Source organism: Marasmius oreades, chromosome 1, assembly GCF_018924745.1.
Source record: "Marasmius oreades isolate 03SP1 chromosome 1, whole genome shotgun sequence".
Taxonomy (NCBI): Eukaryota; Fungi; Basidiomycota; class Agaricomycetes; order Agaricales; family Marasmiaceae; genus Marasmius; species Marasmius oreades.
This window is the reverse complement of record NC_057323.1, coordinates 5,530,424-5,543,556: the sequence shown is the minus strand read 5'-3', so window position 1 is coordinate 5,543,556 and position 13,133 is coordinate 5,530,424. Positions and strand designations below refer to the sequence as shown.

At 46.5% G+C, this 13,133-nt stretch overlaps 6 protein-coding genes across 8 annotated transcripts; 2 read left to right on the top strand and 4 right to left on the bottom strand.

Moving 5' to 3' along the window:
• Nucleotides 1-169: 169 nt before the first annotated feature.
• Nucleotides 170-1,089, bottom strand: E1B28_001961 (uncharacterized protein). The gene is made up of 4 exons (XM_043147940.1): nucleotides 789-1,089; nucleotides 726-740; nucleotides 278-665; nucleotides 170-214 (listed from the first exon to the last, which is right to left on the bottom strand). The coding sequence occupies exons 1-3, from the start codon at nucleotides 1,033-1,035 to the stop codon at nucleotides 514-516; spliced, it is 414 nt and encodes a 137-aa protein (XP_043016654.1). The 5' UTR covers nucleotides 1,036-1,089; the 3' UTR covers nucleotides 170-214; nucleotides 278-513.
• A 56-nt stretch (nucleotides 1,090-1,145) lies between these two features.
• Nucleotides 1,146-2,822, top strand: E1B28_001960 (uncharacterized protein; the record flags this gene model as incomplete). The annotated part of the gene is made up of 6 exons (XM_043147939.1): nucleotides 1,146-1,180; nucleotides 1,234-1,436; nucleotides 1,495-2,058; nucleotides 2,116-2,264; nucleotides 2,318-2,456; nucleotides 2,523-2,822. The coding sequence occupies exons 3-6, from the start codon at nucleotides 1,714-1,716 to the stop codon at nucleotides 2,820-2,822; spliced, it is 933 nt and encodes a 310-aa protein (XP_043016653.1). The 5' UTR covers nucleotides 1,146-1,180; nucleotides 1,234-1,436; nucleotides 1,495-1,713.
• Nucleotides 2,823-3,695: 873 nt separating this feature from the next.
• On the top strand, nucleotides 3,696-4,751 carry E1B28_001959 (uncharacterized protein; the record flags this gene model as incomplete). The annotated part of the gene is made up of 4 exons (XM_043147938.1): nucleotides 3,696-3,989; nucleotides 4,047-4,241; nucleotides 4,305-4,447; nucleotides 4,511-4,751. Exons 2-4 carry the CDS (start codon nucleotides 4,107-4,109, stop codon nucleotides 4,749-4,751), a joined length of 519 nt encoding a protein of 172 aa, XP_043016652.1. The 5' UTR covers nucleotides 3,696-3,989; nucleotides 4,047-4,106.
• A 533-nt stretch (nucleotides 4,752-5,284) lies between these two features.
• E1B28_001958 (uncharacterized protein) lies at nucleotides 5,285-6,038 on the bottom strand (the record flags this gene model as incomplete). Its single annotated transcript, XM_043147937.1, has 4 exons — nucleotides 5,285-5,344; nucleotides 5,405-5,534; nucleotides 5,600-5,730; nucleotides 5,799-6,038. 4 exons carry the CDS (start codon nucleotides 6,036-6,038, stop codon nucleotides 5,285-5,287), a joined length of 561 nt encoding a protein of 186 aa, XP_043016651.1.
• Nucleotides 6,039-7,130: 1,092 nt separating this feature from the next.
• Nucleotides 7,131-9,615, bottom strand: E1B28_001957 (uncharacterized protein). The gene is made up of 6 exons (XM_043147936.1): nucleotides 9,147-9,615; nucleotides 8,793-9,097; nucleotides 8,246-8,735; nucleotides 8,038-8,186; nucleotides 7,844-7,982; nucleotides 7,131-7,775 (listed from the first exon to the last, which is right to left on the bottom strand). The coding sequence occupies exons 3-6, from the start codon at nucleotides 8,558-8,560 to the stop codon at nucleotides 7,299-7,301; spliced, it is 1,080 nt and encodes a 359-aa protein (XP_043016650.1). The 5' UTR covers nucleotides 8,561-8,735; nucleotides 8,793-9,097; nucleotides 9,147-9,615; the 3' UTR covers nucleotides 7,131-7,298.
• Nucleotides 9,616-10,706: 1,091 nt separating this feature from the next.
• On the bottom strand, nucleotides 10,707-13,121 carry E1B28_001956 (uncharacterized protein). Of its 3 annotated transcripts, XM_043147935.1 has the most exons (9): nucleotides 12,941-13,121; nucleotides 12,709-12,872; nucleotides 12,316-12,630; nucleotides 12,119-12,256; nucleotides 11,731-12,016; nucleotides 11,523-11,671; nucleotides 11,326-11,464; nucleotides 10,842-11,261; nucleotides 10,707-10,781 (listed from the first exon to the last, which is right to left on the bottom strand). In XM_043147935.1, the coding sequence occupies exons 3-9, from the start codon at nucleotides 12,450-12,452 to the stop codon at nucleotides 10,779-10,781; spliced, it is 1,272 nt and encodes a 423-aa protein (XP_043016649.1). In that variant the 5' UTR covers nucleotides 12,453-12,630; nucleotides 12,709-12,872; nucleotides 12,941-13,121; the 3' UTR covers nucleotides 10,707-10,778. The 3 variants fall into 3 exon arrangements, with proteins under 3 accessions (XP_043016649.1, XP_043016647.1, XP_043016648.1); XM_043147933.1 differs by having other exon boundaries at nucleotides 10,707-11,261; nucleotides 12,689-12,875; XM_043147934.1 differs by having other exon boundaries at nucleotides 12,119-12,630.
• Nucleotides 13,122-13,133: the final 12 nt, after the last annotated feature.

Genomic DNA, 13,133 nt, shown 5'->3' with positions numbered 1-13,133 from the left:
GACGCGTCTTCAACGCGTCCGGCAGTCATTACATGTCGTGAAGAGTTGACCTTGCTGATCTGTGCAGTCTTCGCGATTTACTTGCTTTGAGCAGCTGGTACACCAGTGAAGACCTAGAAACTGCTTTAGACATGTTTAAAACCATATATACGTGTAGCAACTCACCTGCATGTTGTGCCTCCAACCGCTTGTCTACATTTCTCTGATCTTAATGCTGGCAGTGGAAAAAAAACACGTCATTAAAGCGGTGAAAAAGTATCAATTTCTGTCATCGAACTTGATACATGGGTAGTAATATGTCTTCTCTGTTGATTTTCGAGGTTTGGAAAAGGTAGAATAGAGTACGAAAGGGCTGCCCATCGCCAAAGGCGACGAGCAAGCAGGTCGCGCGACATTGAAACGGAAACGACAAATAATCACAAACAAAAGTTGACCGGGCCCCTCGCCCGTTGATAAGGATTGCTCGCTTCGCTCGCAACAAATTGGGTTTCTTCTCATCTTTCTTCCTCGCTTTTACTTGTCAGCTATAGGGAAATCCTTCCCCGTCATGTTCTTGTACTGATTCCTAATGGAATCCGAAATAGTCTCGTCTTTCATCTGTTCTGCGGCCGATTCATTGGTCTGGGGGCCTTGTTTAAAGACGTGCTCTTGGACATAGTCGACGGCTGTGTGGTGGGGGGGTGTCAGGGTTGTCGAGTACCTAGCTGGCCGTTATGGAAGCGAACCTTTATCCAAACCGTCTGTTCGCGGCGTCAGTATAACGAGAACGACGTCGAACAACCACTTACCCTCTTTCTTTTCCCCAGAAGCACCGCCTCCCAACGCATTATTGAACTTGCCCATGAGGCCTCCTCCTCCAGTACCACTACTAGCAGGAGCAACACCCCCATGACCCGACACTTGGTCCTGAGGTGCACCAGAAGCACCGTGCATCATGTTACTCAAGAATCCCCCACCCTGGCCTTTCGACTGTTCCTGAGGTGCACCAGATAGTTGTTGCGATTGGGTATTGTCGTTTTTCTTGAAGAAGTCCATTGTAGTGTAGATATAGGTGGTTTATAGATGGAAAGCCGGAGGTTTATAACGGTTGAGCGACTGACGTTGATATCATCGATGACGTAGTTTTATTCCTCCGAGGTGGGCCGGTTTTTCCGGCCGTTCCAGTCACCTCGCGGCAAGTGTAAATCATCCTCAGTTCTTGGTCATACAATTACTACCAAACATTTACTGCAGAAAATCTCGAAGGGCTCTACGCGAACTGTTTTTCAGGAGGGATAAGGATTCAGCCCATCACTCTATGTATCGCATTTCGGCATTCGCAATACCATACAACACGACTGCCACGAAGATCAACAACATCGCTAGAGACTGACAAGTTCAGTACAGCCGCAAGTGCATGGTAGCTGGCTGGGATTGTACAAAACGTGGTTGTAGAAGTGAGTTTCATTCTTGGATCCTGTCCTGTCCTTTAACTTCCGGGTTTCGGTTGAACAGATTCATCAAGTTCAGCAAATTCAAACTCCATTTACTACCTGACAAAACGGGCGAGGGGATTCATGCACATGTTCTGGTCATGACATGCGAGCAAATGGTCACCGCGGCAATTAGGCTTGAACGTTGAACCTCGCCGCTTGGTTCGAAAAACCGGGGCACGCTTAAGTAGCCCGCCATTCTCGATTCACTCAAGGCGCCGTTTCTTTCTCTCCTTTGTCCATGTCTACAAGACAACTTTCCTCTTCTTCACCTCTGGGTGGCAACGAAAGCGAGGGCTGCAAGCGGCGGAGGTACCAATTGAAGAAGTCGGTCGGAGAACAAGCTGTTTCTTTCCCTCCGTCATCCTTGCCTACAAGGCCACTATCTCACCCGTCAGCTCTGGGAGGTCACGAAAGCGAGACTTCCAAACGATGGTGGTTCTTATTGAAGAAGAGAAGGGAACAAGCATTGGGGATATCGCAGGTGGTTTTGGAGACTGTGAAGGACGTAGCGGATGTGGCACCGTCTGTGCCATTTCTCAGAGAAGCAGCAGGAATTACACTCGCGATCCTTGGAGCTGTTGAGGTAAGCTCTCGTGCTCTTTCCACCTAGTCTCATTATTTTTATATATATTTGTTGCAGAGAATGGTTAAGAACAAGCAGGACATCAAGCTCTTAACAACTCATGCTTGTGAAGCTATCTACACTGTCCAACGTGCAACGGGAGGTCAATGGGATGGTCAACAAGCTGAGGACTGCCAGTTGAGAGAGAGTTTGGAAAAGTTCAAGGAGTAAGTGACGGAATCATACATTTTATCCGAAAATGCTGAACATCGAGCCACAGAACGATGTCCAATATTCAAGTATTTGCCGAGGAACGGACGAAAAAGTCACTCTTGTTTCGTTTCGTTATGTCCAACTCAGACCAGCAGGAGATTGCTGATTTTCGAACGCAACTCAATCATACAGTCAACCTATTTATCGTGAGTACATATCCTGATATATCTCCCACCTGACAGAGAAACCCTTACCTTCAATATCCACTGTAGCTTCGGTTGAATATACGGTCTTATGATCTCTTAGTGGAGATTCGGAACAATACTCGCCACATCTCTAGATCTGCTACTCAATTATCCACCGACATATCCGCTGCTCAATCACCTCTGCCGTCGCCAATGGCCTCACAGTTTGGTGGGGTCCTCAATGGACATATTTCCGGCACTGTGTCGGTCAATAACGTGTCCGGAAATCAGGTCCATACTGTGAATAACTCGTCGAACTCCGTGTCGAATTCTGGGAATATTTATACAAGGACGACTATAGAGTCGAATAATAGATTCAGTATTTAGTGTTACAGGTTGACAAAGTCGTGACTGTTGAGACTGCTAATTTATTGTATTTTACTGTTCTCTTCAAGTGGCCCGCTATTCCCGCCGGCGGACCGGGAGCCTCGATCCGCTCGATGCCGTCGCGTCATGTTGACATTTCCGTTTATAGCCATTGCAATATGCATGCAGAAGTCAGGCCGCGCCTACGGATTTCCTACGATGAGTTCGCCTTCGCCTATTGTGACATGACTTACTGAAGCACTATGGATGGTGAACAAGTCAAAGTCATTGCCAATTGGCAACCGGTGTCCTGTGGTTAAGGTAGTTTTTTGGCCCACAATGCGAAAGACTTCCTCGAGACAGATAACGGTCGACCGTACAAGGTGAATTCTCTCTCCAATGACCGGTGATAAGCCGTACATTTATCAGATTTCCGATGGGGAACGGTACCTGGAAAAGCTGGAGAAAATTAATGTATTCACCAGGGAGGCGTAGCCCATTTGGATAACGTTTGAACGTTTGAACATTCACCCAGTTCACCGTCACCGATCTTTTCGCCACCTTCAAAAACCGAGATGAATGAACAAACAGCTGATTCAGGTAAGATTGGTCTGTTTGTTTTGGAAGGTTCAAGGAAAGCTCAACTCTTCCAGGATTCAGTTCGCGGACCGTAATGTGTCGTATCCCCGTTCTCTTTTCGAAGATCAATGACTCACTAGACTCATATTCAAAATTAACATGGCACGAGGAACGTTGATATCGGAATGGAGAGAACAGGGCTGCGATGGATTCTTCAGGCTTTACTTATCACCACCGAACCCCGCCATCTCATACGTAAGCAATACTTATTTTTTCATTGAGTGTGCTCTCTAAATAACGAACGTCAAACCTTAGAGCTCGTCAACGCCCATCATCGACCATCTTGTTTTCTTCTGGTTCCTTTTCGTCCCAGCTTCAAGGGGCTGCTATCAGACCTTCGACGATAAGAACTTGAATTCATGATCATACATATTCTCAGGTAGTCAGAATGCTGTCCGTCAAATTCGATTCACGCGCCTTCCGTGCACGGGATTCATCTTCATACAGCATTCAATGAACTTGATCGCCGGAATCCACACTTGGAAATTGGACGGGAGTCAACCAAAATCTCCGAGATCCAAACTCGGAAAGTGCACGGGGTCACTAAAGGTGTTTACTCCATTATTTGAGCTGACGCTCCGTATAGGTTCTGAGGCACCTTCCCAGAATTTTTGTTTTTATATCCCTTGGGTGGCGCCATCCGATCGATACTAATTATCCCCCTCCATGGCGAACTCACCAATCTCATCATACCTCGAGTCACACCCAATACTCTCGACTCTCACTCTTCTCCGCGAAGAAAAAGACGATGTGTTTGGAACAATTGCGGATTTGGCACTGAAGATTTTTGACTATCGATCTGTATGCATATGGTCGCCGTCTCATTTGACTGAGGACTGAGGACTGAGGACTCACAACATTCAGATCGCAAGAATACATTCTCTGGTCGTAACCTCTTGTGAAACCGCGTACGCCGCGAACTTTTATACCCAACATATTTCACAAACGGGTCAAGGTTATGAGCCAGAGGGTACGTCTCTCGCTGACAAGCTGGCTAGACTTACCGAGTAAGTGGGTCGCTTCGTGGAGGTGGATGGGGTTATACTTACGCTGGATTTCTGAATTTTCAGAACGCTAGATGATATCCTGTTACTGAGCAGCCGGATCGCTTCTCGAGGGCGTCTTTCAGCTACCATCATTGGATACATCGGTTTCTGGGAGTTAAACGAGATAAAGAGGCTGCAGGACGTACTGAAAGTTATGATCATTCATGATTTTTGGCCGGAGGTGGGGTTTCGTACCTTCATAGCTGCAAAAACCTGCTTCGGCGCGTTGTTAGGACCAGAAGGAACAGGATATACGAAAAGGTAGAGGGGACGAGTCTTCAAGTTGCGGGTGTAACAAACTACCAATCCGAGTTGAATACATTCGAGGCAATTCAGAATATCCGTTGAGGTTTCAATGTATTTTTCCCCTATATATACGGGATTGTTTATTGGAAAAAATAATCTTTAGAAGCAACGACACATAATATCGGAACATATAAATAATTTAGGCCGTCGTCAATCAGTCTGGAAAAAAAGAGCGAGGGCCCTCAGGCTTCGTATACACGTAATTGTTACAATTAAGGGAGTCTAGCGTCTCAGAGTGGCAGTGTGAGAGCGCGCACGAGAACAAAATGGAGCGAGCGGATTGCGATAAACTGGTCGAAGTAGAGTATCTAGTATCTCTCTATCACGTTCTAGCTACGGAGACTGAATAGCAAGTAAATTATTAGATGAATAATATATGAATAAAACAGAAAGGAACTCGAGGGGCCAGAAGGTTTTGGAGAAAAGTAAGTCAGATGTAAAAAGAATGACCCAGTCATTGCAGAGTCTGCCAACATCATTCGTTCATTCGTTTCATGCACGGGCACCACTCTGCCAAGCGATTGCCTCCGCCCTAATATCCCCATGTTGAAGCTATAATGTTTTTCGGGTTAGCGCAACTGAGACTTGAGGTAGCGAGCTTGCTTTACCCACCCTGACCTTTGCCTTCTCACTAAGAGCTTCCTTCAAATGCGAATGAAAGTACCGGTACGGTGTCTGGCCCAAATGCCGCACTCCGAACGAACGAGGGTTAACGAGATAATTGAGTCCGCTTTTAATCACACTGAGCAATAGCAACGGTCATTCTCCATGAATAGCTGGCATTGAAGGGGACGGAGGAACACATACATCTCTGCCAAATCTTCACCTCGGGTCTTGTTCCAGATCCTTGTCATCACGGGATCTGGTGAATGGGTTTGAGCGCAATCGCGTTCGAAAATATAGACCGCTTCGCACAGCAGCACAGCGACCTCTTGGTCCTATTCAGGCGCACCATGGAGATCAGTGAGACTCTTTCAAAGCGCCAGAATGGGAATGAAATCGTTACCTCCGCCAAAGCGTTATTAGGATCCAACTCGGTGTCTTCGATGACCCTCGTTCTAGCGAGCCCGCCTAAAGCACTTCCAATGAGGCTCATAAGGAATACCTCCCCTTTTCGAGTGGCAGACTTGAGGCCATCAATGAGAGCTTGTTGCAAACGACACACTTCCACATATCGAGTGGTCGTCGTCTCACCTCCTTGTTGCCCTCGTCCGTTTCCTACGTGAGACTGTCTATGAGCTGCCATTTGAGTGTGTATGTTGAAGACTTGGTGTATGAAGAGGAGTTATTGGACTAGCTATCCAAGAATCCTGAAGTTTATATCATTGCGAGTGGACCGTAAAGTTCGGGCAATTAGACCAAAGACATTCGAATTCCATCTAAAGATTGAGCTATGATGGTAGATGCCCATGCTATGTCATAGGTTTCTTCTCGGCCATCATGCATCACATCCGGTATATTCGAGCGAAACATGTGGCAGTGCATTTGATGCTGGGATTCTTGACTTGAGCCTATCGATGTAAAATCGCCTCGCGACAGCCATTTCTCAACGCGGAAAAGCTCTGGAGACTGAGACTGTGAAAGAAACCGTACCCAATGAAAGTTGACTGCGTCTCTCTATTCCTGGTCGAGTAACCGTAGTAACATTAACAATGTCAATGTTAGAGGAGTCTATTTCCTGAATTACCGGTAGTGACTTTGACAGGGAACTAGGTGATTTTGTCATCCTCGGTTCGTTCCCTTGAATGGGGGAGTGACATTTGCGGTGCCGCTTCCCCATTTCCCGGGACAACGAAAGGACGGAACAGATCATCCCCTGCGGCAGTGCATGGGTCTTCTTGAAGCGCCGGATGGTTCTACAGTCATAGAGCAAGGCTAAGGCTGAATTCAATAGCTTGTGTATCTCGATAAACTATGTAGGGCCGTTGTGAGTTTGAGCGCTGAATATTTGAATATTGAAGGCGAAAATCAAGGCGAATCTGAATTTTACCAGTTCAAATAAGCACGATGTCAGAGGGGTGAATTACTATCCATAGATCTAGGATCAGCGCAAGGGCGATATCATATTCCATGTATCCGTTCGAGTCTTGACATGGACAGCCGTCTGACACAAGATCTGGAAGGCGCCTCTAAAGTACAAGGTCATTGTCATTTTGAGTTTGATAAATGCCAGATAGATAGCCTAGGGAGTAGCATGCAAACTCATCATTATACTGCGCTGGTCCGGGGTTCTATGAGCTGGAATGAGAAAGACGCAGTCATGGAAGAGTTGAGAAGTGCCTTGGTCGGGGGAAAGGTATCGGATATCAAAAAATTCCCAACCCAGTTTTACTCTGGCACGTGACGGACTACATCTATTCTGAGATCAAGGAAAATCAGGAAGAAGGTCGAGCCTATCACCCAAATAATGAGTGAGTAATTACATATTCAAGTCCTCTGGGTCATGATACATCAATATATAAAAACAGTGGTATACCGTAGTAGTGCTCATTCTGGCTCAGTGCGTTCATCGTGTAACCGTTCCATCATATGGATAATAAAACTGATTATTCGAATTCATCACCTGCGTTCGATATGTCCCACCACAGTTCTCCCGAACTGATTTCGAGTTGTCGGTATTATTGGTTTGATCTCCAGATATGTTGTTGAACGTGACGGTCCCAGTGATAGTGCCGCTCAGGTTGCCCCCGAACATGGCGTTCATTGGGTTCGGAGATGTCGATACAGGTGTTGGTAATAAGCTTGGATTAGGAGAATGGAGTTCGGCGGTTTGAGGTCGGCTGGGAAGTGATTGGGGTTTGGGAGACAGTAGAGTGTCTGTTTCTGGGTAGGTATTGCCAGGTTGTGGACTCGGATGCCGTTCAGCTGCAGTTGCCTCCTCCCGAGGGACATTCTCTACGTCGAGTGAATGGTATATCTGGCAGTATCGCGTGTTTCTCTGAATATCTAGCAATAGGTCGTGGGATTGTATGGTAGATTGCAACTAAGTAAAAGGACGCAGTTCGTGTCAGTGGATAAGTCGGTGGAACTTGGAACAGACAAAAGACGTACGTTAAATAGAGCAAGGGCATGACTCATCATCTCTCTAAAGGCTAGAATCTTCTGTTCGTCTGAATTCTGGTGTATGAAACGAGAGAATGGGTTCTTCGTAGCTCTAGAATCTGCGAATTCCTTGATTTGCGATAACGTGCTGGGCGGGAACGGTAAGGCTTTTGGAATGTGCGGGAGGAGGAAAAGATACATACTTTAGCAAGTGCCTCAGATTATTCATCATCTTGCTGTCCTTATTCTGAATCGTCCTTTCAGATGCCGCGGTAGCACGTTGAGCAACAAATACAAGTTCGCATGCGTGGCTCGCGAGAAGTCGGAATTCTTCCTTGTTCGTTATGACTCGCTATGTGGAAACTTACAAGTCAGGTTCATCGCGATATAATTGGGAAAGGGGAGACGAACGTCGACAGCTTCAACAATTGCAAGAGCACATCCTGCAGCTTCTTTCAAGAAGGGTATGGGTGTGAACTCGGCCAACTCCTTTACGGTGGATAGAGCTGTCTGAGAGAGGTCGAGAGTTACTTCCCCGACTTTCACCCATTTCGATACTGTCGACGAATCGTGCCTTTCGTTTGGATGACGATATTGGGTACTGCACATTCTCCTGGATGACTGTGAAGGGGGATAAGGATAAGAGGGTTTGAGTGGTAGTCGTGGATTTCTGGCTTTATAGTTGAACCTGCGCAATAATGACAGAGGTGACGCGGCATTGTTCATCGTCAAGTCGATGATAGTGGACTTGACAATGCTGAAGTCATACACGCAGTGGAACCCACAGATCTGGAAAGACAAAGGGTTTCGCTTCAATGTTCAGCTTCACCTGTCCTGTGATTCTTCAAGAGCGGAGCCGTAACAAGGACTGGTCCTTTTGTTCGAATTCAAAGAGCCGATGCTTTCGTTTTGTCAATGTGAGTATAGATGATTGTGCCTCGAATGTACGGACACTTACCTGCCATTGGTACAAAACAAAGAAGACGTATGTGGACCGAGTGCGTTGCGAGACGGAATAATACAAGGCTGTTCTTTGTCGTACGCCCGAAGAAGGTAGGGTCGCACTTTTGTACCGCATTCGTATTGCGGGATTAAGAGAGGAGGATGGGCCGGGTAGCTTAGGCAGCTCAGTACACAGTCATGGTGAACAAAGGAATAGCGTGGGAGGTATCCATTGAAGAGAGTCAAGGCTATATCCGCGCAGTTTCTATTGAGTCACACTGGCCCACACAGCATGGTGTCGAGTAACTGGAGATTGGGAAACTTAAACTTATTCATCCTTACTGTAGTACGATATGGGACAATTTCGTACCGGGCGAAATCATGTGGATTAAGTTACCTTAGAGGTTATATCCTCCTGTAAGCAGACTCAATGATTCGGTAACTGGCCAGCCGGAATCCACATTACAGGCATGTTTGGAAGGTATGTCGGCAACCCTGCAGATGTCATTCAGTGAGCAACCACAATGACGTCTTCGTCGTGGTCGACTATTGATGCAATATTCGCCCGTACGACGATAAATCCTTCGTGGGGAAAAAAAATTTCTCCATCTTGTATGACAGCCTTAACGTAGTCTGAGGAGTCCATGTAGCCCAAAATAATAGAAGCCAGTAATACTAACCCGGAGAAAAAATACTTGATAACGCACCTTGGGTCCAAGTTCCCTTATCTAGACCCAATACCTTTGATACGTCCCATCCTGCCTATTAACGAGCGAGATGGTGAGTAGAAAGAGTGGAGGACGATGAGAGGCGGTGAGGAAGATAGTCGAAAGGTAAAGAATGTGACTTACGATAACAGTCACGAAATCTTTGATTTCCATACGGGTGTTAAACGTTAAACGTTAAAGCATCCAGTCCGGAACGCAAGACGCACAGCATTTCCCCCAACTATCATCAAAATTCAAGCACCAAGTCCTCAAGATCGAACTAGAAGATGGAATTAAGGTTACAGAAGGGATGGAAAGAGGTGAGAAAAAGAGCAGAAGCGTTGGAAAGTCAAACAAGGTCAGAACTAGGTGCGTCGCGGGAAGTCCTTTTTCAAACATCGAAGGCTTCGTTCGCCTCAAAACACAGGCCTCAAGTAAATCTGGACGAAGAAAGAATCCTACGGCCATTGAACGAAGTCGGAAACGTGCAGCAAGGCAGGAAGGCTTTCGATCCGGTGGAAGATCTGACGACTGCACCTCTATCGTCACCAACACGGTCGTCATCGACGTGTCGCCGTTGCTAAAGACTACCGCAATCACGGTATCGGCACTGGCACAATCGCATGAAGAGCAAGCTGGTTACGGATTAGAGTACCGAGCCAACTTTACGGTTCCGTAACCGCAAGAATACGTTGGATCGGTCAACGATGCATGGGTTAGTCTAAGCATTGTCAGAACACGATGTCCATCCTCCTCTGCCTCCCGATTTCAACATCCAGACGCAAGGCTCGGAAGACAGAAATCCAAGGAGAGAAGACGGGAACAAGAATAACGAGAACGAAGAACAAATGAAAGGCTGGAAAGTGGAGGAGCAGTCGAAACGAGGTATACCCCCCAGATCGCCCATCTCACCTCGATGAAGTAACGAGTTTTAAACCACGTTCGAGTGTGGTAGCTACTAGAGGAATACCGAGCGTTCCGCCCAACTCGAGCATCTCAACAACGGGACACGACGCGCTCACGAATCGATTTCCTCCCATTCCAAATCAACATTCCATTCAAGTGAACACCAAGGCGTACCTCAAAACCCTGGTCATAGAAGAATCGACCGCTGATCAGGTTTGATCTGGCACGTCGGCGCCTGGCATTCTGAGACCAGGGAAATCCAGGAAGAAGGTCGAGCCTATCACGCAAATAATGAATGAGTATTACATATTCAAGTTCCTCTGTGTCATGCTACATCAATATATAAAAACAGTGGTAACCGCAGCAGTGCTCATTATGGCTCAGTGCGTTCACTGTGACGTGTAATTCGTTCAATCATATGCATAATAAAACTGATTATTCGAATTCATCACCTGCGTTCGATAAGTCCCACCACAGTTCTTCCAAACTGATTTCGAGTTGTCGGCAGTATTGGTTTGATCTCCAGATATGTTGTTGAACGTGACGGTCCCAGTGATAGTGCCGCTCAGGTTGCCCCCGAACATGGCGTTCATTGGGTTCGGAGATGTCGATACAGGTGTCGGTGATAAGCTTGGATTAGGAGAATGGAGTTCGGCGGTTTGAGGTCGACTGGGAAGTGATTGGGGTTCGGGAGACAGTAGAGTGTCTGTTTCTGGGTAGGTATTGCCAGGTCGTGGACTCGGATGCCGTTCAGCTGCAGGTGCCTCCTCCCGAGGGACATTCTCTACATCGAGTGAATGATATATCTGGCAGTATCGCGTGTTTTTTTGAATATCCAGCAAGAGGTCGTGTGATTGTATGGTAGATTGCAACTAAAAGGACGCAGGTCGTGTCAGTGGATAAGTCGGTGGAACTCGGAGAAGCCAAAAGACGTACGTTAAATAGAGCAAGGGCATGATTCATCATCTCTCTAAAGGCTAGAATTTTCTGTTCGTCTGAATTCTGGTGTATGAAACGAGAGAACGGGTTCTTCGTAGCTCTAGAATTTGCGAATTCCTTGATTTGTGATAACGTGCTGGGCAGGAATAGTAAGGCTTCTTGAATGTAGAGGAAGAGGAGGAAAAAATACATACCTTAGCAAGTGCCTCAGATTATTCATCATCTTGCTGTCCTTATTCCAAATCGTCCTTTCAGATGCCAAAGTGGCACGCTGAGCAGCAAATACGATTTCGCATGCGTGGCTCGCGAGAAGTCGGAATCCTTCCTTGTTCGTTACAACTCGCTATGTGGAAACTTATTAGTCAATTTCATCGCGATATAATTGGGAAAGGGGGGACGAACGTCGACAGCTTCAACAATTGCAAGAGCACATCCTGCAGCTTCTCTCAAGAAGGGTACAGGTGCGAACTCGGCCAACTCCTTTACGGTGGATAGAGCTGTCTGAGAGAGGTCGAGAGTTACTTCCCCGACTTTCACCCATTTCGATACCGAGTCGTTCTCTTCGTTTGGATGCCGATATTGGGGACTGCACATTCTCATGAATGACTGTGGAGGGGGGAAAGGATAAGAGAGTTTGAGTGGCAGTCGTGGATATCTTTGTAACTCGCTTGATAGTTCACGGCATTCACTGAGGGCATTTTGGTGTCAGCTCGCATGTGTCCAATACATGACAGACCCAAAAACAATATAAAGTACGAAATCATGTGGATCAAGTGGGTATGAGACTTACCTCAGAGGTGGTCTCCTGCAAGCAGCCTCAATGACTCTCCAGAATCCACGATAATAATTATGTCGAAGGGGGGCATGCTCAATATTCTTAGAGGTTGCCTTGAATTGGTTTCGTCTTCTGCAAACATTCGCTTTTACACTGGGTCCTTGAAGAGCTCCCGTTTCTATGGCCAGAAGGCAAAGTCGGAAACGACGCACGTTATAAGAATCGATGAGTGCCATGTACTCCATTCCTTCCATCGCATCGTAAACAACATCCTTGAATGATCCTTTCTAAGTTTAGTTGGAAGTGAGGTACGGCAACCCACAATGAATTCTTCGTCGTGGTCGACCATCGATGCAATATTCGCCCGTACGACGACAAATCCTTCGTGGAGCGAGATCTTTTCTTCATCTTGTATGACATCCTTGACGAAGTCTTCGAGTTCGTGTCTAACATTACGATGCCGTTGTAGCCAAAACCTGTACACCAAACCTCTTGAATCTTGCCTTTTCTGCTTGGTTGACAGATGACTGTGAACGTACGGTTATCTACAACGTTCCAGAATGGAAGGGCCAGTAGAAAACACGCCTTTTCGTATTACAACATACCTCTTTCCCAGCTGAAATTTTCAAGAACACATCGAACGGTCCTCTATACCAAGTATGAAAAGGTTCGTGAGGTCCTGTCGTTTCTTGTTAAGGGCCAGAATTCGACGACTAGATAACCCGCCACATCAAATGTCGCGACATATTCTCGATGACTGTAGATGAACCTACTGTGATGAAAAGTTAAATATCCTATTCAGACTCCAAGACACATTAAATGGATATTTGATCGTACCGGGAACGATGTCGACGAGGCCCGCCAAAGAAAGAGATACCAAGCCAAAACACATGATTACTGGAATCCTTCGAAATCCCCGCGTTGAGTTGGGTCGAAGGCCTTTACAATAATTTACAAACGAGCCTGGGTGACAACTTGAGGAAGAAGCAAAAGCGCCGCCGAAAGAAGGTTCAGAGAGAGAGAGAGAGTA

Bases quoted from the DNA above. Each gene is read 5' to 3' on its own strand.
- E1B28_001961 (XM_043147940.1), bottom strand. From the start codon at position 1,035: ATGGACTTCTTCAAGAAAAACGACAATACCCAATCGCAACAACTATCT.
- E1B28_001957 (XM_043147936.1), bottom strand. From the start codon at position 8,560: ATGAACAATGCCGCGTCACCTCTGTCATTATTGCGCAGGTTCAACTAT. The intron at 8,187-8,245 runs GTTCGTCTCCCC...GTTTCCACATAG, and splicing joins CAATTGTTGAAGCTGTCGAC to CGAGTCATAACGAACAAGGA. The intron at 7,776-7,843 runs GTACGTCTTTTG...CCTTTTACTTAG, and splicing joins ATGCCCTTGCTCTATTTAAC to TTGCAATCTACCATACAATC.
- E1B28_001956 (XM_043147933.1), bottom strand. From the start codon at position 12,452: ATGGTCGACCACGACGAAGAATTCATTGTGGGTTGCCGTACCTCACTT. The intron at 12,017-12,118 runs GTAAGTCTCATA...AAATGCCCTCAG, and splicing joins TGCAGGAGACCACCTCTGAG to TGAATGCCGTGAACTATCAA. The intron at 11,262-11,325 runs GTACGTCTTTTG...GCGTCCTTTTAG, and splicing joins ATGCCCTTGCTCTATTTAAC to TTGCAATCTACCATACAATC.